This window comes from Chionomys nivalis, chromosome 11 (genome assembly GCF_950005125.1).
Source record: "Chionomys nivalis chromosome 11, mChiNiv1.1, whole genome shotgun sequence".
Classification (NCBI taxonomy): domain Eukaryota; kingdom Metazoa; phylum Chordata; class Mammalia; order Rodentia; family Cricetidae; genus Chionomys; species Chionomys nivalis.
In genome coordinates, this window is record NC_080096.1 from 35,258,934 (window position 1) to 35,285,744 (window position 26,811).

The window sequence follows — 26,811 nt, forward strand, 5'->3', positions numbered from 1 at the left end:
CAAAAGTAATATGTCTGTTGAGACAAGCTCAGTTTCTTCTCATCTGGAGGTTACAGTTATTTATTGCTTTCCCATCTCTATTTCTTGTTTTAATTTTTATGTGTATGATGAGTGTTTGTCTGCATGTATATATGTGTATTACATACAGGCCTACTGCCTTTGAGTCCAGAAGAATGTTGTCTCTCAAATTAGAATTATAGACAGTTGTGAGCAGCCCTGTAAGTGCTGGAACCAAGCTGGGGTCCTCTACAAGAGTAGCAAATGAGCCAAGCCATCTCTTTAGTCTCCACGTTCTCAATATCACAAAATCCACAAATTTAAAATTTTTATATCTTGTAAGGTTATTCACTATTTAGTTTTTTTTTCAAACTAAATCATCTATTCTTTCAGTGCTTTTCCTACTTATTTAATAGATTTTTATTTGTAGTTGCAGACTATTCTGCATATTGTCATAGCATAGTTGAGCCATTTCACTTGGTGGCTATTTAGGACAGTTTCTAGGGGTGGTTTTGATGTTAACTGTTTCAGTGAGCTTTCTTGTAAATACAATTTTGCATATGGATGTTTTGTCTATAGGGTTCTTTTTTTTTTTTTTTTTTTTTTTTTTGGTTTTTTGAGGCAGGGTTTCTCTGTGGCTTTGGAGCCTGTCCTGGAACTAGCTCTGTAGACCAGGCTGGTCTTGAACTCACAGAGATCCACCTGCCTCTGCCTCCCAAGTGCTGGGATTAAAGGCATGCGCCACCATCGCCCGGCTGTCTATAGGGTTCTTAAAAGTGGACTGTTTCCTCAGACTATGTGCATTTTATTTTAATTGATAATTAGTTATGATAACTTGGGGAAAACATTTGAGTTTTCCAGAGGAGCAGGGCTATTAAGAGATAGATACAGACATAAACATATAAAAGTGTTCTTATTTGGGGAACTTACTCAAAATTATAAAGGCCAAGAAGCCACATGATATGGTGTACATATATACATGTGCTAGCAGCCACTGATACAAATGAAATAAAAAGTAATAAACTAAACTTTTTTAAAAAAGGAAAAGAAATCACTCTAGACATCTCTCTCTTGACCAGGTGATAGAGAGCACAAGTGCAGAGGCTAGCTGTTTTATTTATGCTGTGTTCCAGGTCTTGTTACTTTTAAGCTAATACCTTAGCTCAGCTGCTACATGAAAGTGTATTTACTGTAACAATTCAGTTGCTTTAACCTGTCAAATCAAGAACATTTTTACAGACTAAACATGTGATAAGAGCATTTGAAAGTTAATAGAGAGCAGGTGTAGCCTGAAAGACTCTGCTGACAGTTTTGTTCTGCCTGGAAAATAAAGCTAACAAAACATGAGTTGGATAAAAGAAAAAGCACTAGTTGTAGCTTACTACTCCCAGAATCTGTCACTTTGAGGGGACACATGCTCTATGCCTGGTTTCTGTCTGTCTTTTCCAAAAGATTTGTAAGTTGGTTCCGTTCACCATTAGAGTATATCCCATACTAGTAAGCAGATGTACTCATATTGGAGCGGGTGGAAGACTGCTTCCTGCCCACTCTGTTTGGAGCTTCCAGAATGGATTAGTCGTTGGTGTGTACTATTGAAAAGTGCATGTGTTACAGCCACAGGATTTACTTCCAGAATGGATTAGTCGTTGGTGTGTACTATTGAAAAGTGCATGTGTTACAGCCACAGGATTTACTTCCAGAATGGATTAGTCGTTGGTGTGTACTATTGAAAAGTGCATGTGTTACAGCCACAGGATTTACTTACATAGTTACATACGGTTTAAGTCGTTAAGAATATGAATTTCCATTTTCTTGGTGTCTGCTGGGAGTATAAAGGCACTTTAGAAGATGTTTGATTGTGTAATTGACTTAATGGTTAATTTAGGTTATCAGATGGTGGAAGATTGTCTTTGTTATTAATTTAACGTCTGTTGGGCAATGCAAGTAGGAATGTCTGTGTTTCAGAAGTGGAGAAAAGCAAGAATGAAACAAATGAGGAGACTGGCCAGAAGCAGTGAGGTTGTCCAGAGTCTGGCAGGATCAACATGGGTCAAATACACCTGGTTCTTTGTGTGTGGTGGTGTTCTTGGGTTCATACCCATGTCACACATTTCTGGTTGCTTTTAAGTCTCCTTTTTAAATGTGCACTAGCAGAGTTTGTGATCCAAATGTCGTAGCAACCCATCCATTCTTTGCAGATAGGTAGTGTGAGCAAGAAATAAAACTTCATTATTTTATGCCATTGAGTTTGGGGGATTGCAGACTAAGAACCTAGCCGAACTTGAGTAGTACATATGTACAGCTTGGCAATTGGGAGGGTTCACCTTCTTTCAGACAGTTCATTGCTAAGGGCTTTACTGTATTAATACAGAGTGTATATTGGTCTCACCTGTGCACTACAGGTATGAGTACAATATTAATGATAAGGAAGCAAACCCCTTTGGAAAGGTAAGTTGTTAAATGGAGTTCTAGAACAATCCCTGAACTACTCTGTGGTTAATTCATTCTTGATTCTTTTCCTGTGTCTGGGAACTTATTGCTAGGTGCTAAAACCAGCATTAGCACTTGTTCCAGAAGTATCATCCAAGCACAGGAAGGACATAATTTTCATAAACCCTAGTTTCGCCGGGCGGTGGTGGCGCACGCCTTTAATCCCAGCACTCGGGAGGCAGAGGCCAGCCTGGTCTACAAGAGCTAGTTCCAGGACAGGCACCAAAGCTACAGAGAAACCCTGTCTCGAAAAAAAAACATAAACAAAACAAAACATAAACCCTAGTTTCATTTATGGAAGCTTTCCTCCCGGGAATATCCTCCCTCCCTCCCTCCCTCCCTCCCTCCCTCCCTCCCTCCCTCCCTCCCTCCCTCCCTCCCTCTCTCCCTTTCTTCCTTCTATCAACTCCCACCCAGGCTATAGAAGCTTGAAGGCTAAAGACTGCATATCTGCATTGGTCACCACTGAGGTCCATTAAGGAAAAATACTCAGTGGAGGTCAGGAGACTTGAATCAAATTTTCTCTGTATTAACTAGGAAATCAGCATGTCTCAGGTTCCCCTGTAACTGGATATAGACTGTTGTGAGCTGCCATGTGGGTGGTGGGAATAGAACTGGGTCCTCTGGAAGAGCAAACAGTGTCTTTAATCACTGAGCCATCTCACCATTGCTGCACGTAAAATTTTAAATTGAAAAACATGATCTCATCCTGCGGTTGTCTTTTTTTTTTTTTCTTTGCTTGTGATGCAGGCACTAAAAACTTGATAAGTTAGCCCTGGACTACAAAAGAGATGATAACTGATAAGTGTTTGTATTGGAGTTGGGGACAGATAAAGAAGGGATAATATATATAGAAAGGAAGAGGGGGTAGAATAGGTTCAAGTTAGTTTTGTCAGATCAGTTTGATGCTGTCCATTTCACAAATGGTTTCCAGAGATCTTTTCAGCGTGTAACCATGGAAGGAAATTTTATAGAAAACATTTCTATGAGTTTATCACACTTTATGGCATTTCACTTGATGAACTGAGACTCCAATCAAGAACCTGTTTGCAGTATAAAAGTAGACATAGTTATCTATATTCAACATTAGATCCTAGATTGGATTAGGACTGATTGCTGTGTAAACAAAAACATATATTCCCGGGCTGGGCATGGTAGTACACATCTTTAATCCCAGCACTCGGGAGGCAGAGACAAGTGAATTGCTGTGAGTCAGGCCAGCTTGGTCTACATAGAGAGTTCCAGCATGGCTGGGGCTACATGTTGACACCTTGTGTCAACACAAAACATATATTTCTAGATTGACTTTAATTTTAGAATGAGAAAAATGTATTTATGAAGGTAAATATTTACAGTTTCTCAAAGCCAAATGACTTTTCTCATACTTTCTGGTAAGAAAGGTTTTGAACGAAAAGCGAAGATGATTCTTTACTGTCTAAGTAGGGTTTGATTATTTTGTTGTTGTTGAGAAAGGTTGCTTAGGACAATACACGGTTGTTCTGATAGGTCATTTTGGAGCTTAAGGTGGTGTGGGTATATTGTCCACTCCATACACATGGTATTTCTCAAACGTTTTGTTTATAGTTTTGAACTCTAGTGTCTGGAGTCAGGCTTCATTAAATATGTTTCCTTTTAAACCTTTGGGTATTCTGAATTCTAACTTTTCATCTGTTTCTGGGCTGTGAAACTGGACTGTTTTCTGTCTCTGTCTGTAACTCTTGACTCCACGCCCATGTGGTGTGTTCCTGTGTGGCTGTGTTATACTTTGGTTTCTCCTTTGTTTATGGGATGGATCACTTTTCAGAGAAAATTTTATCTAAACATTTGAGTTGATTTTTGGTTTGGGGGAAGTTCATGGAGACCTTTCTCTAAAGCTGTTATTTTCTTTTCTTTTAAGTTGTATTTATTTTTTATTTTAATGTGTAAGTGTTTTGCCTACATATATGTGTGCCATGTGCATGCCTGGTGCCTCTGGAAATCAGAAGAGGATGTCAGATCCCCTGACACTGGAGTTCAGGAAAGTCATGAGCCACCATGTGGGTGCTAGAATCTGAACCTGGGTCCTCTACAAGAGCAGACCATACTCTAAACCGCTGAGCCATCTCTCCAACCCTGAAGCTATCATTTTCTAAATGATTGGCTTTCACCTTGAAGTAAGTTTCCATTGTGCAGGCTCACTTTCCGTTTCTCTGGGAGTCAGGTGGTGTTGGGGATGTACCATTGAACACTAATGAGCTGAATTTACTGCTGTGAGAGAGCTGTTAGCTCTTAAAAGTGTTTTATTGTGTATGGGTTTGGTTATGTGGAAGTCGAAGGACAGTTTGCAGGAGTTGGTTCTTTCCTTCTACCGTGCTGGTGTTAGGGACTTAATACAGACAGGTCTTCAGGCCTGGCGGCAAGTGGCTTTACTGTTGAGCCTACTCACCAGCCCAGAAGTTGAATTATTGAGTCAAAACAGGTGCAAACCACTGGGCGGTGGTGGCGCACGCCTTTAATCCTAACACTTGGGAGGCAGAAGCAGATGGATCTCAGTGAGTTTGAGGCCAGCCTGGTCTACAAATTGAGTCCAGGACAGCTGGGACTGTTAAACAGAGAAACCCTGTCTCGAAAAACAAAAAACAAACAAACAAAAAAAATGTGTAAACTGAACCTTAGACGTGCTGACATGCTGACCCTCTTTAAAGTTTGAATACTTGTACAAATTACATTGATATTAGTGTCTCCCTGTTCTTACCATTACTGCTTTTTAAAATACTTGGACCAATATGATGGGCCACTACCACCTAGCTCCGTGTTTTTGTTTTCATATTTTAACCCTCCTGTGAATAGTTTGTTTTTAATACTTCCCCCTTTCTCCCTCTTTTAAAAGACCCAGACTGATCTCCAACCCTGGGCTGAAGAGGTTTTCCTGTTTTAGCTTCTGACTATAGGTGGATGGCACATCACCAGCTTGCCATTATTGTATATAATATTTTAATTTATTACTAGTTTTTCTTTATATACATTGTATATAGTGTACTGTATAGTGAATATATCTTGTATATAAAATTTCTTCCAAGCTGTTACCTATCCTTTGTTCTTTGTTTTTTGTTTGTTTGTTTGTTTTGCTTTTATTTTGAGATAGGGACTTAACTTTTTAGCCCAGGCTGACCTGAGCCTACTAGGTAGCACAGGCTGGTCTCAAACTTGAGGTAGTCTTCTTGCTTCAGCCTCTTTAGGACTAGGATTATAGTTATAAGCCAACACACCAAACTCATTTTGCTTTTTTGAGACACAGTCTTGCTATGTAGCCTTAAACCATTCATCTTTTTGCTCCAGTTTCTTGAGTGTTGGGATCATAGGCAATCATAAGCCATACCCCCAGCAAATTATTTATACTTATGAAGTTTTGCTTGGTTCAAAAATTTTTCTGGGATCAAACACAAACCGTAGCTTTTTGCTTTCTTAGCAATGTTTGTCTGTATCACTTACTGAATTCCCATTTGTACTTGGGCCTGTTTTTGGGTTCCGTTTCAGAACTGCATTGTTATGCCTACTTTATATACCAGTAACACTATTTTAGTTATTGTAGTGTATAATATTTTATTGCATGTAGTTAGGCAAGTCCTCATTTGTAGTTACTATTATTATTTTCAATTTTGAATATTTTACTCATGCTTATTTCTGATTAACCTGACAATAAATTCACCAAGTATTTTTTTTTCATAAACAAACATGGCTGGTGTGCAGCTAGTTCAGTGGCAGAGCCCCTTGCCTACCATGTTCAGGGGCTTTGGGTTTAATCCCCGGCACCATATAACAAGCACAGACAATTCTAATCAGATTTTTACTTTTTAAATTTTATTTATTTATTTAGAGGGTCTGACTATGTAGCCCTCACTGGCCTGGAGCTCATATTGATCCATCACCTCTGCCTTCACCCAGCAGGAGGTAATTTTTTTTTTTTTTTTTTTTTTCTGGAGACAGGGTTTCTCTGTGTAACAACTCTGGCTGTTCTGGACCTTGCTTTGTAGACCAGGCTGGCCTCAAATTTACAGAGATCCACCTGCTCTGCCTCCCAAGTGCTGGGTTAAAGGTTGTACCGCCACTGCCTGGAAAATTTTTTCATTATTTAAGAAAACTAAGCAAAACAAAACAAGAAAACCAAATGCTTCAGTAGGAATCTTTCCTAGGATACAGAATGTTTTCTTTCTTTTAGTCTTTGAAAATTTCACACATGTATACAATGTATCTGACTCCCTCCTTTCAATTTCCTGGTATATTCCCCCAACCCATCTCCTTCCCAACTTCATGGCCCTTCTCTCTTGAGTAGTCCACTGAATATACTTGATGCTGCCATATGAACAGGGGTGCGGTATCAGCCGCTGGAGAATGCTCCCTTTTTATGATTTGGCTTTTATTCATGCCATAAATAGTATTTTGTTTCTTCATGTAATTTCTGTGTGTGTGTGTGTGGCTTTTCAAAACAGGGTTTCTCTATGTAGCTCTCCCAGGTAGTCTTAGAGGTTCCTCTGCAGACCAGGATGGCCTTGAACTCACAGAGATCCTCCTGCCTCTGCTTCCTGAGTGCTGGGATTGAAGGCTTGTGCCATTACCACCTGGCTTCTTTTTTTTTTTTTTTTTTTTTGGTTTTTTCGAGACAGGGTTTCTCTGTAGACCAGGCTGGCCTCGAACTCACAGAGATCCGCCTGCCTCTGCCTCCCAAGTGTGTGCCACCACTGGCTTCTTCATGTAATTCTTACACAGTACATTTTAGGCTTATTCCTAAATTTAATTTTTTAATCACTGTTCTTATTACATTTTAAAATTTATGTATGTTTGTGTGCTTGTGTGCAGAAATCAGAGGACAACTTGCTGGAGTTGGTTCTCGTCTTCCACTGAGTGGGTTCTAGAGATTGAACTCAGGTCCTCTGGCTTAGCAGCAAGCACTTTTACCCACTGGGCCATCTCACTGTTCTTATATTGCTGTTTTAATGAGATGGTTTTGTTTTGTTTTTTTCCTTCAAGATAGGATTTCTCTGTGTAGCCTTGGCTATCCTGGAACACATTCTGTAGTTCAGGCTGGCCTTAAACTGCCTGCTTCTACTGGTGCTGGTGTTAAAAGGATGTGCCACCACCACCTGGCTCTAATGAGCTATTTTTAAATGTATATTTTCTTTTAAATTTTTAAAAATTTTTTATTAGGGTATGTGTGTGTGACAGGGGTAAACAGTTGTGCACATATAGTAGCGTAAATCCAAAGACCTAAGTGTGACGATCAAGGGATAGCTTTTAGGAATCAGTTATCTCCTTCCAGCATGGGCTCTGGAGACTGAACCCAGGTTGTCAGGCTTGTGTAGGAAATACTTATGATCCAGTGAGCCAACACTGCTCCCCTCTCCAGATGAATATTTTCTGATTAATCACTGCTAGTTGATTGAAGAGCTCTTGAACCATCTATGAAAGGAATAAGCAGAAAATATAAACAAACAAGAGGAATAAATTCTCATTAGGTCTCATGTTTTTTGTTTGTTTACAAAAGACAAAATAATTTGTGATGCCAGTTTTTGGAGCTTCTCTGTTTAAGGCTTTGTGCGACTTTTGTTTGGTTTTGATTTTAGTTTGAGACAGGGTCTTACTGTGTAGTCCAAGATGGTTGAAATTCAAAGAAATTCTGCTCCTGCCTCCCAAGTGCTGGATTAAAGGTGTGTGCCCCAATGCCCAGAGTATAGCCTATTCTTTTTAGATGGTTTTTCATTGAACCTGGAGTTTGCCATTTTGGCTAGACTGTGACTGCCTTCTGGTTCCCATGCTAGGATTATAGACTCTCCATGGTAATGCCCCACTTTTATATGGGTACTTAGGATCTGAACTCAGGTCCTCCTGATGGTAAGGCAAGCACTTGCTCACTGAGTCATCTCTCCAGACCCCAAAATAATAAGGACTTGAGGGTCAGAGAGGTGGCTTAGTAGGTAAAGTGCTTGCTAACAAGCCTGACCCGAGTTAGATCCTTGAAATGCATGTGGTAGAAGAAGAGAACCAGTTTTCACAAGTTGTCCTCTGATCTGCACACACCTGCCACACACACACACACACACCACACACACACACACATATAGCTATAATAAATGGTTTTTTTGTTTGTTTGTTTTTTGAGATGGGGGTCTCTCTTTGTTGCCCAAACTGTCTTTGAACTCAACAGAGCCCAACTCAGTTTTTATCTTTTAAGTGTTGGGATTAAAGTGGTTGTACAACTATATCAAGCAAGAAGTATTTTTTGTTTTTGTTTTTTTTTTTTAAGACAGTGAATAATTTTATTTGCTCGGTTGCTTTAAAGCTTTATTTGTAGCTTATATTTCTGCTGTTTTTCTTTTGTGAAATTGAGAGGCCCTGTAGCAATCTAGTGGCACTTTCTAAATCCCACATTAACAGGAAGAAGAGGTGCTTGGCATTTGGATCTTCCTGCTTTCAAGGTCCTTGTGTTTATCCATCATTTGTGCCTTGAACTCGGCTTTTCTTTCCAAGACTCATTTCAAACTTCGGATCCTTCCTGCTTCTCTTGCTTCCTGGGTGCTGGGATTACAGGTGTATACAACTCTAATTTTTTTTTTAGTTTGATTGTTTTTGTGGTTTATATAGAACTATATTATCCAAGTTTTAGATTTTGTGTGTATGTATGTTTGTGTGTGAGTGTGTGTTATTAAGCCCACAGCCTTGTACATGCCAGCTTAAGTGTTGTACCTCTGAAGAACATCCCAGGCCCCAACATTACCTAAATTTTGAAAGGGAAGCAAGGCGGTTGCTAAAAAGTGAGAAATGTGTATCAAAATGTGTGGTGATTTGAGTGACAGTGGCCTCCATAAGCTCGTGTGTTTGAATGTCTAGTCCCTAGTTGGTGGACTGTTTGGGGAAGGGTTAGGAGGTGTGACCTTGTTGGAGGAGTGTGGCATTGGGAGTGACTTTGAGGTTTCACCTCAGGATATAAAGCTCTCAGCTGCTGCTTCAATGCCATGCCTCTCTCTCTCCTTCCTGCCTTGATTCTGTACTAACCCTCTGAAACTGTGAGTGAGCCCTCATTTAATGTTTTCTCTTAACAAAGTTGGCTTGGTCATGGTGTCTCTTCACAGCAGTAGGACAGTGACTAAGCCATAGTTGTTTGAGTAGATGCCATAAATTGACATCTGCCTGCTTTGGTAAAAGAGAATATTGTTTTGTTCTTACTGAGACCATCGTGCATTTTCATCTCTCTGAACCTGTTTCTTGTTTCATAAATGTTGCTTTTCAAGTAATTTTTGTTGTTATTTTTAAGACAGGGTGTTACTGTGTGTGTAATTAGGTCAGCCTCAAACTTGTAGTGGTTTTCCTGCCTCTTTCTCCTGAGCACTAAGATTATAAAGTGCTTCTATATCCAAATTGTGTGTGTGTGTTTGCACATGATGCATGCGTGAAGTTCAGAAGTCAGCTTGTGGTAATTGGTTCTCTCCTTCCACCTTGTAGATCCTGGATTCAAACTCAGGTCAGCAAGATTGATGACAAGCACTGTTACCCACTGAGCCACGTCATGAGCTGACCTTTTGTTTGTTTGTTTGTTTGTTTTTTGAAATGGAGTTTCATGTATCTTAGACTTGATTCAAAGTTGTTAGTTACTGAGGATGTCCTTGAATTTATGATTCTTCTGCTTCCACCTTCTGAGTGTGGAAATTAGAGGCCTTTATCACTATACCTTGTTTTTACAGGACATTCTGTAGTGAATGTTGGACTTCACACATGGTAGACAAGCACTCTGCCAACTGAGCTATACTCTCACGCACACTTGGCTTTTTCATTTTTTTTTAAAATTTAATTTTAAAAAATGTATGTGTCTGTACCACATTCATGCAGTGCCTGTGGAGACCAGAAGAGGGCATCAGATCCATTGGAGCTGGAGTCAGACAGTTGTGAGCCTTTATATTGGGCTGGAAATTGAACCCAGGTCCTTTGCGAGTGCTGTTAATGGCTGAGGCATCTCACCAACCCCCTTTTCATTTTCTTAAAGAAGAAAAATGAAAAATTAAAGCTTAGACACATACCCTCAATAAATTGGGCTTGGTTATTTGTCACTAGAAAACTATCTTAGTTGAACAATAACTTAAAATTACAGTCCTTGTCGTCTATAGGATTTATAAGCTGATGTGCTTTTGAACACAGTGTTGCCTGTGAGAACCACTCGATTTTAACTGCTAGAAAATCACAGAGAGTGTAAGAAAAAAATGGCTAAGACTGGAAATATCTTTACTTGCTTTTCTTAAAGATGGCATAACGGACTTAATGATAGCAGAATGCTTTGGAAGTTGTGCTTTTAAAGCCCAGTTATTATTAAAATGCCATGGTAACTAGTATTTAAGTGACAGTTACTTTGCTGTTTTTGAAACTCTGGTAAGAGGATGGCTTTGGCAAAATCTGTATGAAGAATGTAGTAGACAGACATGGTCAATAGACTGGAAAGTAGAATATCCGCGAGGAAGTGAGACATGGGCCACACGGTTGACATGGCTATGCTGAGTTATAGTTCTTGTGTACTTTGACTTTGTAGAAAATGGTATTTCTTCTTTAGACAAACTATAAAGTTGTCTTACATTGGTGGCTGCAGTGCTTATTGCTTTTCTAGGGGACCTTAGTTTGGTTTCTAGCACCCATGTTGACTGGCTGGCAGCCATCTATAACGTCAGCTACGAGGATCCAACACTCTTCTGGCCTTTGCAGGTACAACACTCACACACACAAAGCCACACTCACACATACACACAAAATTTAAAATTAAAAATAAAATTTAAAAATTGTTTTTACAAATACCATTTATGTGCATATTATATATATATATATATATCTGTAGATCTGTTTTATAGCTAGTTCTTTTCCAAAAGAATGATGTAATCCCATTTTAAGACAATATAAATCTTGCCAGTTTGAGTTCTCCATTGTCAGTAGCCAGGTTTCTGAACTTGCATGGTTGGCACTGTGGTGCTGTCACTGAGCACTTGCCATCATTAGGGCTGCTGACCTCTGCCTTTGTTCAGTATCACCATGTGCATACGCTCTAGGCCAGAGGAAAGCATCCAGCAAGCAGGGCCTTCCAAGTAAAAGCCAAAATAAACAGTGGGTGCTGAAGCTGCTTTAAAGTTCTGTGGATAGTAGTTGCACAATGCTTTTTGAAAATTGTACATAGTAAATGGGAAAGTAGGTCACAGTTCATTTTTCAATAAGTCCTGTGCCTGTATACTGAGTGATCAAGTAGGCATCGAGCAACCAGTATGGACGTAATTGAACAATTTTATATTTCTAGTTTCTGTGAATAATGGGAGTTTTTTTAAACCAATTGCAATTTTAATACTTCTGATAATTTCTCTTACCAGAAACACTTAAAGGAATAAGACAGAAACATGGTGATACTATGATTTTTATTTATTTTCATCCAACTTTATATCCAAGTTTAGTTAGTAAATCCCCTTTAGAGTTTCTTTTCCTTTGCTGACAGTGTTATTGCTACCTTACTATTTTGTGAGCAAGAAATTTAGCCAACACTTTTGGGAAATGGAATAGGAATAAAGATATATTGGAAAGCTCATTTATAACCTTGGTCATTTGGAGATTTTTTTCTTTTTAAAGATTTATTTATTATGTATACAGTGTTCTATGTGCATGTATGCCTGCAGGCCAGAAGAGGGCACCAGATCTCATTCTAGATGGTTGTGAGCCACTGGGGTTGTGGTTGCTGGGAATTGACTCAGGACCTCTGGAAGAGCAGCCTGTGCTCTTAACCACTGAGCCATCCCTCCAGCCCCCCCCCCCCCCCCATTGGGAGATTTTTTTTTTTTTTTTTTTTTTTTTTTTGGTTTTTTGAGACAGGGTTTCTCTGTGGTTTTGGAGCCTGTCCTGGAACTAGCTCTTGTAGACCAGGCTGGTCTCGAACTCACAGAGATCCGCCTGCCTCTGCCTCCCGAGTGCTGGGATTAAAGGCGTGCGCCACCACCGCCCGGCTGATTTTTTTTTTTTTAAATTCAGTTGAAATGCTTTTTTTTTTAATTGCCTTAAACTCAGTGTTCTCCCAATTCAGTCTCTTGAGTAGCTAGAATTACAGATATACACTACCACACTGACACTTCACAAGTGGGGTGATAGTGTGGGCTGCCTCACACCCTAATGTTTATTTAAGTTATATACGTGCAAGATAAAACCTCATTGAAGGGGTCTTAAGGTTTGGAGTGAGATGTGTTGTATGAATATGTATTGAATATGAATATCCTAATATTGAGACTAGGTTGTGTCATTCTTTTGGTTTAATAGTAGACACGTAAATTTTTTTTTATTATTTTGTTTTTTTGAGACAGGATTTCTCTTTGTAACAGTCCTAGCTGTTTTGGAACTAGCTCTTGTAGACCAGGCTAGCCTTGAACTCACAGAGATCCACTTGCTTCTGCCTCCCGAGTACTGGGATTAAATGCATGCATCACCACCTCCCAGCAAATTCTTTTTTTTTTTTTAATTTTAATTTGTTTTTTCTAATTTTATGTGCATTGGTGTTTTGCCATGGGTGTCATATTGGGTTCTCTGGAACTGGAGTTACAGTTTGACAGTTCTTGTGGGGAAACTTTTCATTATTCAGGATCTTCACATACGACTGTTGGCTCCTTATTGTACTCAGGAAGTGCCCATTTTCCCAGCACTTGGGAAGCTGGCAGATCCCAGTGAGTTCAAGGTCAGCCTGAGCTACAAAGCCTAGACAGCCAGAACCTTGTCTCAAAAAACAAAACAAAACAAACAAAAACAAAACAAAGAAGTGGAAGTTCAATACCCTGTGATTTAGCTTAGTTGTCACTCTCCCCTAGTATCTCATCATGAGTCTTTTGTCATTGCCATTGACATTGTCTAACCGAAGCCCATTGCCTGATTTTTTTAAGTAAAACCTTTAGTGTGTATGTATGTGTGTATATCTGTGTACTACATTATAATTTCAGTTAGTCACAAGGCCGCATGTACAACTTAGCCTCAGAAGATCATATCACCTAATGGTATTATAGTCATTTTAATTTTTTTCTTTTTTAAAAAAAATTTTTAATTTAATTTTTTAAATTTCATCTTACATTCCATTCACAGTTCTCCCCCCACACACACACCTCCTCCTACCCTCCCCTCCCCTCTCCTCTCTCCCGTGAGTCCACTGCTTATCCATTCCTCCCAACAGGTAAGGATTCCCCTAGGAAGTCAACAAAGTCTGGCACATTAAGTTGGGGCAGGGCTAAGCCCCACCCACTGCATTAAGGCTGAGCATGGCATCCTGCCATAGGGAATGGACTCCAACAAGCTATCTAATGAACCAGGGATAGATCCTGGTCCCACTGCAAGGGGCGCCTCAGATGGTCCAAGCTTCACCACTGTCTCCCACATACGGAGGGCCTAGTTCAGTCCCATGGAGGCTCCACAGCTGTCAGTCTAGAGTTGTGAGTTTTCACGAGCTTGGTTCAGCTGTCTCTGTAGATTTCTCCATCATGATCTTGACCTCCCTTGTTCATATATTCCCTCCTGCCTCTCTTTGATTAGTTCCATCATTTTAATTTTTATAGATATACTTTATGATGTCAACTCAGCAACATTTCCGTTCTTTCCTTGTCCTTATAGCGTGTGTCATTTAATGATGGAGCTATGCACCACTAGGCTATTTTGTTCAAACATCATAAGATTGTTTGAACTTGTACAAACCCATATGATAGATAGGTCAGATACTTGATGTGGTTCCTTGCTGCAGTAAAGGTAACCATGAAATGCATGAGATATATGAGTCTGATGCTTGAGTAATGTGACATGCTATTATTCAGTGGAGTTCTTTATTTTATAATTAGAAGGTATAATAACAATATAAAATAACAACAAAAGTACAGTAAACAGAGCAGTAATAGAGCATTTGTTATCAAGTATTGTGCTCTGTTCCTAACTGTATGCACTAGTTTTATATGACTGGCAGTACATTAGTGTTATCTATACTGGCATCACCACAGTGTATGAGTGTATATTGTGCTATGACAGCCTAGATGTCACTAGGTGATAGGAATTTGTAGCTTCATTATGTTTTGGGGCCACCACTGTATATGTATATGTTTATTGATCAAAACATTAACATGAGGTATATGACTATATAATATAAAAATATTATTTAAGTCGGGTGGTGGTGGTGGTGCCTGCCTTTAATCCTAGCACTTGGGAGGCCGAGGCAGGTGGATATCTGTGAGTTCAAGGCCAGCCTGGTCTACAAGGGCTGGTTCCATGACAGGAACCAAAGCTACACAGAGAAACCTTGTTTCAAATATTTATTTAAGATAGATAATTGATATGAGGTATATGACTGTATAGTATAAAAAACATTATTTGAAGCTAAGTATCTTGGGCTGGGGAGACAGCTTGATCAGTGTAAAGTACAAGCATGAGGACATGATTTTGACCCCAGAGCCCAGGTAAAAAAGCTGGGTATGGTGGGTGTTTGTCATCCCAGCACTGGAGAGGCAGAGACAAGCAGATCCCTGGGACTTACTGGTCAGACAGCCTAGCTTACATAGCAAGCTCTGGGCCAGTGAAAGAACCTTGCTGCAGAAAAGGTAAACATGAATGTATAAGATGTTTGAGTATGACAGATCTCTCTAGTCTATATGCTCTCTAGCTTACACACGGATGTGTGTGCCACTTGCATGTTTAACCTGCACGCACGTGAGCACACACACAGATTCATGCACGCAGTAATAATGATGGCAAGGAAGCAATTGATGGCTCTTATCCTTTTATAATATATGTTAGGTGATTTATGTACATTATCTTATTTAGCCATGACCACAAGCTTACAAAATAGGTATCTATATTCTCATTTTATTATTGAGAATTCTTAGGAGTACAAAGTGAGGAAATGGATTTGAAGAGATTGGCCTGAGTGGTGTGACAGATTGTTTAGGTGTTCCGAGAAGTCAAGAAGCTCCTCTCCTGGTACAGGTGGCCATGAGCTGTTTGTGGGGAAAAGAAAGAGGACAGAAGAATGAAGTTGGCAGAAGTGGAGATGAATTCAGTTTAGACTTTTTGACTTTTTTGACTTGAGTCTCAGATTTTTGGTAGACATTTTCATTCTTACATTTAAACTTTGTGTTTGTGGGGACTGGAGAGATGGCTCAGAGGTTAAGAGCATTTCCGGCTTTTCCAAAGGTCCTGAGTTCAATTCCCAGCAACCACATGGTAGCTCACAACCATCTGTAATGAGGTCTGGTGCCCTCTTCTGGCCTGCAGGATACACATAGACAGAATATTGTATATATAATAAATAAATAAATATTAAAAAAATTTGTGTTTGTGAAGGAATATAGTGAGATGTCAGTGCTTTGACTAGTTAGATAAATGTTGAGATGATTTCATTGTGCAGACATGGTTATTAAGGGGCAAGGCTATTTACTAATAGGCAAACTGGACTGTATGAAATCTCTTAAATTATTTCTTAGTATTATTTGCCCCATAAGCAAAACTACTTTATTGAAGAGAAATTCTAATATAGAAATTAACACAAAATTATGTGTACTCCTATCACTGGATTGAATGAATTCTGATATTTTTATATGTTGTTTGTTCCAGAAATATGGCTACACACACCTTTCTGCTGGAGAGCTTCTTCGTGATGAAAGGAAGAATCCAGATTCACAGTATGGTGAACTTATTGAAAAGTACATTAAAGAAGGAAAGATTGTGCCGGTTGAGATAACCATCAGTTTATTAAAGAGGGTAAGGAGCAGGAATATCAACCTATTGGAACTACCAAGGACACAAGAAGCTAAATCTCCCTTCATTTGTATAATAAAAAATTAGAATGTTAAATTTCTCAATTATGGAAGGTAGTTGTGGTCTTTGAAAATGATGGGAACTGCTTTCACTGTGATGAAATCGGTAGTAGCAAGTACTCTCTGCTTTGGTCTAAGACTAGCTGCAGTCCAGTCTAAGGTACTTGTAGAATTTTTTGTTTCTGAAAAAGTCTCATGTAGCCTACGCTGGCCTGGAAGTTATACTGTCCAGGATTTTTCTACATCTGCCTGTTAGGATTACAGGTGCTTGGCCCATCCGTTCCAGCATTCAGTTACTCAGTTATTCTTCCATTTGGTTATTCACCCCTTTCCTTGCACTTTCCTCTGTTTTCCTGGAAATCTTTATTCTCTCCTTCCTTGCCTCCCACTTGTGTTTTCCTCATTGTTGATGTTCTCTGTTTTGAAGTCTCCTTTTTTACTTGATGAACACATTGCCATTTTCACTCTGAGATCTAAAAAATATATGTTGGTGGGTAGTGCTTTGCTGTAGATCCCCAACACTAGACAGTAACAAGTATCTTGACATAAACGAACCAGTGACATGGAATTGCAGTGTTAGGAACAGGAAGCAATAAGCAGATCCCAGTGAATCCTGGGAATAACTGGAGACACTTGGGGTATAGAGTGTGTAATGGATTAAGTAAAAATGCTGCAGGTTCCCCGAGGGGCAGCGGGCCATAAGACCACACCGCAGGTCCCTGAGCAGCAGCAGGCAGCGGGTCCCAAGAGCAGCCAGTCCCAGGGAGGAACAGTGCATGTCCCCAAGTGGCTGCAGGGGGCCACAAGGGGCAGCAAGTCCCAGGCAGGGAGCTACATGGTGGGTGAGAGACCTTGTTGGGGCTGCCAGTCCCACAAGGAGAGACAGACAGATGGGCACGTCACAAGATCCCAGGTCTCCAAAGGTGGCTGGTCCCTGGCAGGGAGCCACACAGAGGGTGAGAGACAGAGACATGGATAGGCACGCCATGAAGAGTGAGGTTGGATATTTATTTAGTGGGTTATGGAGGAGAAAGAGAGAAGGGGAGAAGAGCAGGGAGGGAGGGAGAGAGAGAGAGAAAGAGAGAAACAGAAGGGAAGAAGTTGGGGGAGACAGAAGCTGCCTCTGAGAGGGAGGACTCAGGCTGAGAGGGAGAAGGACTCGGGCTAGAAGCTGAAGATCAGCTTGCCTATGTGGGGAGTGGGCATGCCTTGTCTCTTAAAGGGACAGAGCAGACCATTATAGAGTGGCACTTACATAGTCTGCCTCTTGCCTCAATCTGGAGACCAACTTCCTTTCAAGAGTAAATAAATCTGCAGTCCTGTCTTCTGGCTCCAATGCATTATAGGTGGTGAGCATTATTAAAGGGTAGTCGACATCTCCATTAAAACTGTTCTTTTTTGTGTGCAGTACTGGGGATTGAATATGGGGCTTTGAATATGTTCGGCAAGCACCCTGTCAGTGAGCTGTCCTCAACCTTTTTTATACCTGCTATCTTTGAGACAGGCTCTAACCAGGTGGCCCAGTTGGCTTTGAACTCAGTCTGTAGCCCAGGTAGTCCTTAAACTTGGAATCTTCCAATCTCATTCTCAACCTCAGCTGTGATTACAGGCAGAACTCATCTTGTATGTATCAGTGATCTTGCCTGTGTAGCCCAGAAAATATGTCTAGTCTTTATTTTTCCTGTAGCATTTTAATCTTAATTAATAAATGTCTCTGTCGAGCTGGGAGTGATGCCTCATGCCTTTCATGCCAGCATAAGGGAGGCAGAAGTAGGTGGATCTCTGAGTTTGAGGCCAGCCTGGTCTACAAAGAGAGTCCCAGGATAGCCAGGACTACACAGAGAAACTGTCTTGAAAAACAAAGCAGGTCTCTTTGAAACTAATTCTACCTGTTTCCTTTTTTAAAAAAAATGTTTGTTGAAGGAGCCGTGGGCTGCATTCCTGCCACCCAGCTCCCGACTGCCTGGCTAGCTTATGCCCCAAAATAACAACACACAAACTGTATTCATATAAACACTGCTTGGCCCATTTCTATTAATGTGTGTAGCACCACGAGGTGTGCTTACCAGGAAGATTCTAGCCTACGTCCATCCTGGATCGGAGCTTCATCGCGTCTGCCCCAGAGAGGAGAGGAAATGGTGTCTGTCTGAGGCATCTTACCTCACTTCCTCTTACTCCCAGCATTCTGTTCTGTTTACTCCACCCACCTAAGGGCTGGCCTATCAAATGGGCCAAGGCAGTTTCTTTATTAGCCAATGACCTTCCTCCATCAAATGTTTGTTTGTTTATTTAGTATACAATATTCTGTCTGTGTGTATGTCTGCAGGCCAGAAGAGGGCACCAGACCTTATTACAGATGGTTGTGAGCCACCATGTGGTTGTTGGGAATTGAACTCAGGACCTTTAGAAGAGCAGGCAATGCTCTTAACCACTGAGCCATTTCTCCAGCCCTCTACCCGTTTCTTGTAACATCATCTGTTCATTCTCTTTCTATTGTAGGAGCTGCTGTTTTCAGTCTCTTGATTTTTTTCTCCCCTTTTGCAAGTTTTCTAAATCACTATGCTTCTTTTTTTTTTTTTTTTAAATTTATTTATTATGTATACAGCTATCCAGAAGAGAGCACCAGATCTCATTACAGATGGTTGTGAGCCACCATGTGGTTGCTGGGAATTGAACTCAGGACCTTTGGAAGAGCAGGCAATGCTCTTAACCACCGAGCCATCTCTCCAGCCCATCACTATGCTTCTTAAAGTTTGGTTTTCTTCAGCTCTCATTTCATATATTCCTTGCTGGGTTGTTTTAAACTATGCCTTTTGTTTTCACTGTGCCAATGCTGGTGAACTCTACAGCACACATAAACCTTTGTTCTAGGTTTCAGGTATGTTTCTATCAGGTCTCTATCTAAACTTCTCATATATGTGTCAAATTCATGCCAGAGGTTAGCTGTGTCATTTAAAATGTGTGTCTTTATTTCCTGTCTTGGCTATTGGTTGGGTTAACTACCCAGCTCTTTAGTGAGAGGCTCTCTCATCCACTCCTGTTCATCTGTCTATCTCTACCATCACTTGAGCCTTTTAACCCTCTTTCCTTTCCATCTTATCTCCTACCACTCTCTATGCATGCCCTAAGATTCATTTATACCAGCTTGCTTCAGATTCATCAAAGCCATCATGCTTTCTCATTCCCAACCTTTATATCCCTGATTCCAGCTGTCTAAGTGATCCCTGTAGACATGTTGCTTTACTGTTTAGGAAACAACTTCACTGCCAACTCTTTGGTCAAGTTTTCTCATAGTCTCTAGGCACTTTGTATTTCTTATTTTAAGAACATCCTTTGTTGTCCTAGGACTTCGCAGGTTATAATATGTAGTTGTTACCCAGTAGACTGTGAACCCTCCAGGAGCCAGGGCAGTGACCTCACTCTGTATACTAAGGGAGCATGTTTGATGTGGCTTCTCTAGAGACCTTCTGTCATAATTGGGGTAGAAATGCTGTAGCAGGAACTTCACACTGTAAAAGTTTTGTGAAATTAGAGCAGCTAGATTCTGAGATAAAGCTAACTCTTAAAGAAAATGGGCCCTGGCAATGTTCTTGTGGAACAAGGAAACTTGGCACCTGGAGGGCAATGCATGTCAGTTTGCTTTGGACTAAAGGACCCTCTAAAGCTTGTCAGAGGTGTGCAACTGGTGAGTGGAGGTGCCAAGGATTTAGACAGATTAGAGATTACATCTCCTGTTCGTGTTACTCCCATATTCTGCATAAGTTCAGGCTTTGGGAAAGGATGGTGAGAGTGTTTTTGCAGTCTTTGTGAATGTATTACATCTTGTGCGTCTGTGTTTGGGTACAGCCAGTTCCATTTAGATAAAATTAGTTTGAGGTTTTTTGTTTTTTTTTTTTACTACTTTGTTTGTTTATATAGTACTGACTGTTTTGGAACTCTGTATAAACCAGGCTGGTCTCAAACTCATAGATCTGCCTGTCTCTGCCTCCCAAGTTAAAGGCATGCATTACCACACCTGGCCAGATTTTTTTTTTTTTAAATATTGAATTCTAAATAATGTTAACAACCAGGCAGGCCTGGTAACACAGGCCTATGCTCAGGAAGCCAAAGCCAAAGGAATTTCAGTCAAGACTGACCAGAGCTACCAAGAGTTGAAAGCCAACTTGGAGAATTAATTGGGACCCTGTCTCAAAACAAACAATCAAAAAAAAAAAAAAAAAAAAAACTGGGAATATTACACAGTAATAGAGAGCTTTCCCAGCTTCTAGCTATTAGATCTGAAGTATAGTGAATTTGAGCTCCTATAGGAGTGTGCTTTCAGCAGGGGGTGGTGGTGCACACCCACAGCCCTAGCTCTCGAGAGACTAAGACAGGATGATTTCAAGTTAGATAGTGAGTTACATAGTGAGTCCTTGCCTGCACCTCCTACAGCACAGTGATTTAGAGAGGGAAACACGAGGGCAACATGGGATCTCTAGATGCTGGAGCAAAGCTCTGGGTTAGTGGTAATTTGCATGAGAAGGTGATATTCACTGTGCTGATCAGCTATCACTGTACCATCATTCTACTTAGGTAGACACATGGGTTCAGCCTCCTGGGAGTGGTGCTAGATGGCAGTAATGTACATGGTGAAGCAGACTGCTTACCTCTTGGCCAGGAAGTAAGGAGATAAAAGGGCCAGGATCCCACAGTTCTCTTTAGAAATTTATTCCCCAGGGGCTGGAGAGATGGCTCAGTGGTTAAGAGCACTGACTGCTCTTCTAGAGGTCCTGAGTTCAATTCTCAGCAGCCACATGGTGGCCCACAACCATCTATACTGGGATCTGATGCCCTCTTCTGGCATAAAGTTGATAAATAAATAAATCTTAACACAAACAACAAACAAAACCACTGTGGCTCACTAAGATTAAAAAAAAAATCTGGGCGACAAACTGAGTTGAAAAAAAATGTATTCCTAATGATCTGAGGGCCACTGTCCTTAAGATCAAGCTTTTAGCAAACACATGAACCTTCAGAGGACAATCAACAGGTACACTATAGGATATGTTTCATAAGATACGGAAGCTGCAGAGAGGGAGGTGGCGAGAATAGGGGAGCACATGCTATAGTCTTGCCAGCTGAGGCAACCATATCAAGAAGTTGGCTCATTTCTGTCTAGTCTGTTTAATTATGTACCTTCCACTCTTGTGTCTTAGGAATAATAGCAAATAGTCCTGTGCCCACTATGCTGCTTAAGAAATTGTCGTTTGATGATACAGTATTGAGCCTAAGTCTTTTTTCTTTAGGAAATGGACCAAACAATGGCTGCCAATGCTCAGAAGAATAAATTCTTGATTGATGGATTTCCAAGAAATCAAGATAACCTTCAAGGTTGGAACAAGACCATGGATGGGAAGGCAGATGTATCTTTTGTTCTGTTTTTTGACTGTAATAATGAGGTAATAAACATCTTCATCTGCCCACATGGGCTTCAAGCTATAGATAATCAGCGGTTAGAGAAAAACAATGATTTTTTTTTCATTTACATTTTCTATTGGCAACAGTTTATATATTTAGTAAGTGAATAGATTGGGTGGGCAGAGCAGCACTTCTTGCTAATAGAATATTGAGGGCTCTTGGCATTGGCTGCTTTGTGACCCTAAGGCTTGCTCTATTTTCAATATAATAAGAGTTAAGTTGACTTTTGTTTTAGTAAGCATTGATATACACAGTAATGTCAAGTAATGAAGCTACTTGGAACAGTGTATTGTTTACTAGAAGATACATATCCGAAAAAGTGGAGAAGCATACTATTTTAAAGAAATGTAGGAGAATTTATCTTCCAAGGATAAAATTACTTGGAAATAGGAAAAACACATCTTTCCCCCACCTCCGACACTTCTAATAGCATACCCAGGTATACCTTTGAGTAAGTAAATTTCTCAGAACCATTTAATTAAGAAGCTTGACTCTGACAGCCACTATGCTATAAATTTCATTAAATTAATGCCAACAGTCTGAATCTGAAGTAGTGCCTTGAAGGAAGTTGGCTATTCTTAGGTTGGATTGTACATGTGCCTCTGGTAAAGACTTGCCACAGGCTTTGAGTTGTTTTAAAATGTAACTCTCTTCTCCCAACTCTTAAAAATATGTTTTCACTTATTCTTCAAAGTTAACTTTAGAATGTCACCACAGCTTTATAACTAAGGAATGTTTATTCACGATTAACAAGAGATGCTTTATTCAAATGTGTTGACTCAAATATTTGGATATTTATGGAGTTATTATAAAGTAACCAAAAATGATACAAAGTTTGAGGAACGTAATTCATACCTAATGAGTTAATAATATGTCTGAGATGAAGCCACACCCACACAGAGCTTCTTTTCATTGCAGCTTGAAAAAAAATACACAGGAAAAACTGAGTCATGAATGAATCCTTATTATGATCTGTACTTATTTAACCTAGTTTATATAAATTGAACCACATGTTTAAATTTAAAAAGATTTGCATGTTGATTAATGAGTTAGACACATTGAGTTTAATGTAGTATTTTTTTTTCTGTTTTGTTTTAGTCTCTTCAAAATATTTCCTTTTGAGTTTTTTTTTTTAAGCATAATTTTTTACTTCTGTCTCTTTTTAGATCTGTATTGAGCGATGTCTTGAAAGGGGAAAAAGCAGTGGTAGAAGTGACGACAACAGAGAGAGCCTGGAAAAGAGGTACTTTGCAGGTTTTATTCTACCTCAGTCCTGGTATAGGCATTGGGTGACAGATGAAATGCCTGTTCTCTTGTCCAGAAAAGAACATCATGCTTGTATAGGCACAGTGGCTTGTAAAAAGAAAAGTATGTGAGTCAGACTGTGTCGTCACCTTCTATAACGTGGAAGAGGGAGGACAAATTACCTACAGTCTTGAAATACATGTTTCATTTGCAGAATTCAGACGTATCTTCAGTCAACAAAACCAATTATTGACTTATATGAAGAAATGGGGAAAGTCAAGAAAATAGATGCTTCTAGGTCTGTTGATGAGGTAAGTGCACCAAGCTTGCCTTGTAGCACACGGAAGTGAGAAGTGTGGTCATGGGGTAGGTGGGAGACATTTGAGGCAAATTGAAATTAGTTGTCTTTTTGATTTTGGGTTTTGTTTTGTTTTTGTTTTTCCCCCATTTCATTTTTAAAAGTCTAAAATGGGTTTTACAACTTCAGACCTGATTTTTTTTTTTAGAAGAAGTGGGTGGTTTATAATTCCAAACCTCTTTCCTGAGTGGAAGGTTGGTATTTTCAGTACACTGATTTAGATCTTGTTTGTTCAGATCTGTAGTACAATTGGCATGTCGTAGCCAAGGGCCCAGCTATTCTCTCTTCCAGAACATAGAGCTTCAGAGGTGCAGGGCTCCCAGGGCTCTGGCCTCTGTCTTGCTCATACTTCATGCTCGTGCTTCCGTGTCTGTGAATCTGTCTGCAGGTATCCCTAGTGCTTCTGAGTTCATCTACTCTCCCTTCCCCTGATCCTCTCCATCTTCTTCCTCTTGTAATCAAGGGACAGAAAACCAAGGCCCAGAGGCCGGCTCATTGAGTAGTTCACCCATTGGCACTTCCTACAGTGGTGAGGCAGCACGTGAGAGGACTTAGTTTTAAAATCAAAAATGAGATTAGCCTCTTGAGTTTACATTTTACCAGACTACTAGCAGCCCATCAAGAAGTGCATTTTGTCAGGAAAGCATTAATAAAATTGAAGGCAACATGTTCATAATTTTGTGTGCTTCATTTGTATTATTGGTAAAGTAAAATAGATTAAGAAATTATTATGTTTAAAATTAATATAAAATGGATGTTTTTAACAGGAACTTAGCTGTACAATATTTTATGTATAGTTTGTTTTACTTTTAATTTTGATGTTGGGAATTGAACCCAGGATCTCACATACAGTGTTTTTAATAATATCTGCTTTTAAAATTGTGTTTTTCCTTTATAGGTTTTTGGTGAAGTTGTGAAGATTTTTGACAAAGAAGGCTAACTAACCCTGAAAAAACATCTTTAAATCATGCTTGAATATTGCTTTATAGCTGCTATCACAGCCCCCTTTTAAGGCAATTTTAATCTTTCAAAATTACATCTCAATTAATGTCTAGAAATATATAGTAAGACAAATTATGTGTTATTTTTAATTTGTGGTCACAGTACACAGTAAATTCAGGTTTGATCATCTTAGGTATTATGGTGCTCACCAAATGAAGAAGGGTTTCAGCTAGTTGTTGTTTGTGTTACAAGATTGTCCCTTTTCTGTTTGTGCCTTCTGTGAGCAAAATTGTTTAGTATGCATGTATATCCCTTTTGTAATTGCACCGTGTTAGGATTTGGAAATTCTTTTGCTGCACATTAAGATTTCCAACCTGTTAAGTGAATCTGTGGACCAAATTTAAAGGAACTTTATGTCTAGTCAGTTCTTGCACAAGGTATTTAGTAAACGAACTCACAAAATGGATTTCTAGCAATGTTCTAGTATTTATCAAATGACTGACCATTTTCTATCAGAAGTTAAAACTTAGGTGTTAACTTATTACAGCATATGCAAAGATGTATGACAGGGCATAGTCTTTGCTTTCAAGGTTTGAGTCGGGATGGGGCTTCAGAGCCTGACAAGACTGCCAGCTTTCTTCTGACATAATCTGTGGGGCAAGGGAAAATGACTTGTGTTCCTGTGCCCTGAGACATAGGGCTAGTCACCATCTAACTGATGTCAACACGGTTCTTAGTAGTAGACCCCGACATGCATGTGCTAGTTTATGTTGATATGATTCATTCTTATTTTAGTAATACTTCAGGGTTTTTTGTTTTGTTTTGTTTTGTTTCTTAGACTAAATACAGAGTTAGAATAAATTAGGAAAAGCAATCTAATAGTTAAAATTTCCATTTGTATTTTATTTTCTGGAATACATTGTTTCATGGTTACTTGTTTTAAAAATATTTTAAAAATCATTGCACTTTGGTCAGAAAAATAATAAATATATCTTATAAATGTTTGATTCCTTTCCTGCCTGCTTTGTTCAATAAAGTCTGAGAGTCTGAATGATTTTCTTTTTTTAAAAAATTAAAATTTGTTTTTTCTTTTTTTTTTCCTGTCTATCCCTAAAGCTGAGTGATACCTAAAGTTCTTCTTCTTTTTTTTTTTTTGAATTATATTTATGAATGTTTATTTACCATGTGTATGCCTGGTGCCCACAAAAGTCAGAAGGAGGTGTTGGATCCTCTGCCACTAGAGTTACAGAAAGTTGTGAGCTGCCATGTGGATGCTGAGAACAACCTAGATCCTCTGCAAGAGTTACAAATGTTCTGCACTCGCTCTGAGTGAGTCATCTCTCCACACCTCTTCAGCCCTGTGTCTGAGGTTCTTTACAGAGAGATTTTTTCAAATGTTCCTCATTTTCAGCATTTACATTATTTGGTACACAGGGTTAAATAGAACATAGTCTTTGCATAATTAGATTTTATATTTAAATTTATCAAGAGTAGGAACATGTAAACAGATTTTTTTAAATAATACATTGCTATGTGTCTTACAAAATTCACTTACTAGTGAGACCAATTTCAACATACTTGTCATTAGAAAACAAAGTACCCCTCCATACAGTAGTACCCCTCCATACAGTAGTATACTATACAGTAGAGATTGCCCACCGCAGCTGACATTGGGTCTGCCTTGGCTCTGGGTGATTATAGTGAGTGTGTGTCTAGTATTTTAACCCAGTAGAGGAGAGGCTTTGTTGGTTAATCACACAGCTGTGAAATGAGGTGAGACTTTCTGTTCATGCTAGAGAAGAAATCTGTCAGCTGGGAATGTAAATATTCTTACTGATGACTACGAGAACACCCTTTTTGGGTTTTGAGGGGACTAGGTGTTTTCCTTTATCAAATATCTCCCTGGCATTTACAAATGAACCAAAAAACGAACACTTCTAAATTATGGGTATATTTTTGTTTGCTTTTTAAGTAGAAAACATGTTTACAGTGTTGAGTTTTGGAGTTGATTGAGATACATCTGGCATTGCTAGTGCAGTCATTCCATTTATTAAAGATGCAGTACTAAGAAGCTTTTGTGATTCTTGAAGGACCTTATTTTGAGCATCGCTGTATCTTAAAAGTTAATGCCATTTCTGTGTATAGTGTTGGGTGTATATGAATTATTTAATAATCCCAATAAATGTGCTGATGCCTTTGCTGTCTTTGCTGGTCCTGATTTCTGTCCTCTTTAAGGGTATTGAAGATGAGACAGTATAACATGTGAGCCATCACACAGCAGAAGCAGAGTTCAGGGCAGAATTTTCTGCTCTGCCTTGTGTTTGGGTGTCTAGACTTAAACAGAACATGAAACAGTATCCCATTTCTTCAATAGCTGATCTGGGCAGAGCACATGGAACCTGTTTCACCACCTGTGGGAAGCATTTCTTGCTTGTTTCTTGGCATGGAACTTAACAGCAGGGAGTGTCTCAATGTGGACTTTTTGTAGATTGGCTATGTTAT

The 26,811-nt window shown here is 39.5% G+C and overlaps 1 protein-coding gene across 1 annotated transcript in view; it reads left to right on the forward strand.

Annotated features, from left to right (window-relative positions):
* Cmpk1 (cytidine/uridine monophosphate kinase 1) overlaps nucleotides 1–26,502 on the forward strand; it is a 32,349-nt gene extending 5,847 nt beyond the window's left edge. Inside the window, exons 2-6 of the mRNA XM_057785630.1 lie at nucleotides 16,105–16,251; nucleotides 21,593–21,745; nucleotides 22,931–23,007; nucleotides 23,224–23,320; nucleotides 24,266–26,502. Of these exons, the coding sequence (XP_057641613.1) occupies nucleotides 16,105–16,251; nucleotides 21,593–21,745; nucleotides 22,931–23,007; nucleotides 23,224–23,320; nucleotides 24,266–24,307 (516 nt within the window). The 3' untranslated portion in view covers nucleotides 24,308–26,502. The remainder of the gene's footprint in view (nucleotides 1–16,104; nucleotides 16,252–21,592; nucleotides 21,746–22,930; nucleotides 23,008–23,223; nucleotides 23,321–24,265) is intronic.
* Nucleotides 26,503–26,811: the final 309 nt, after the last annotated feature.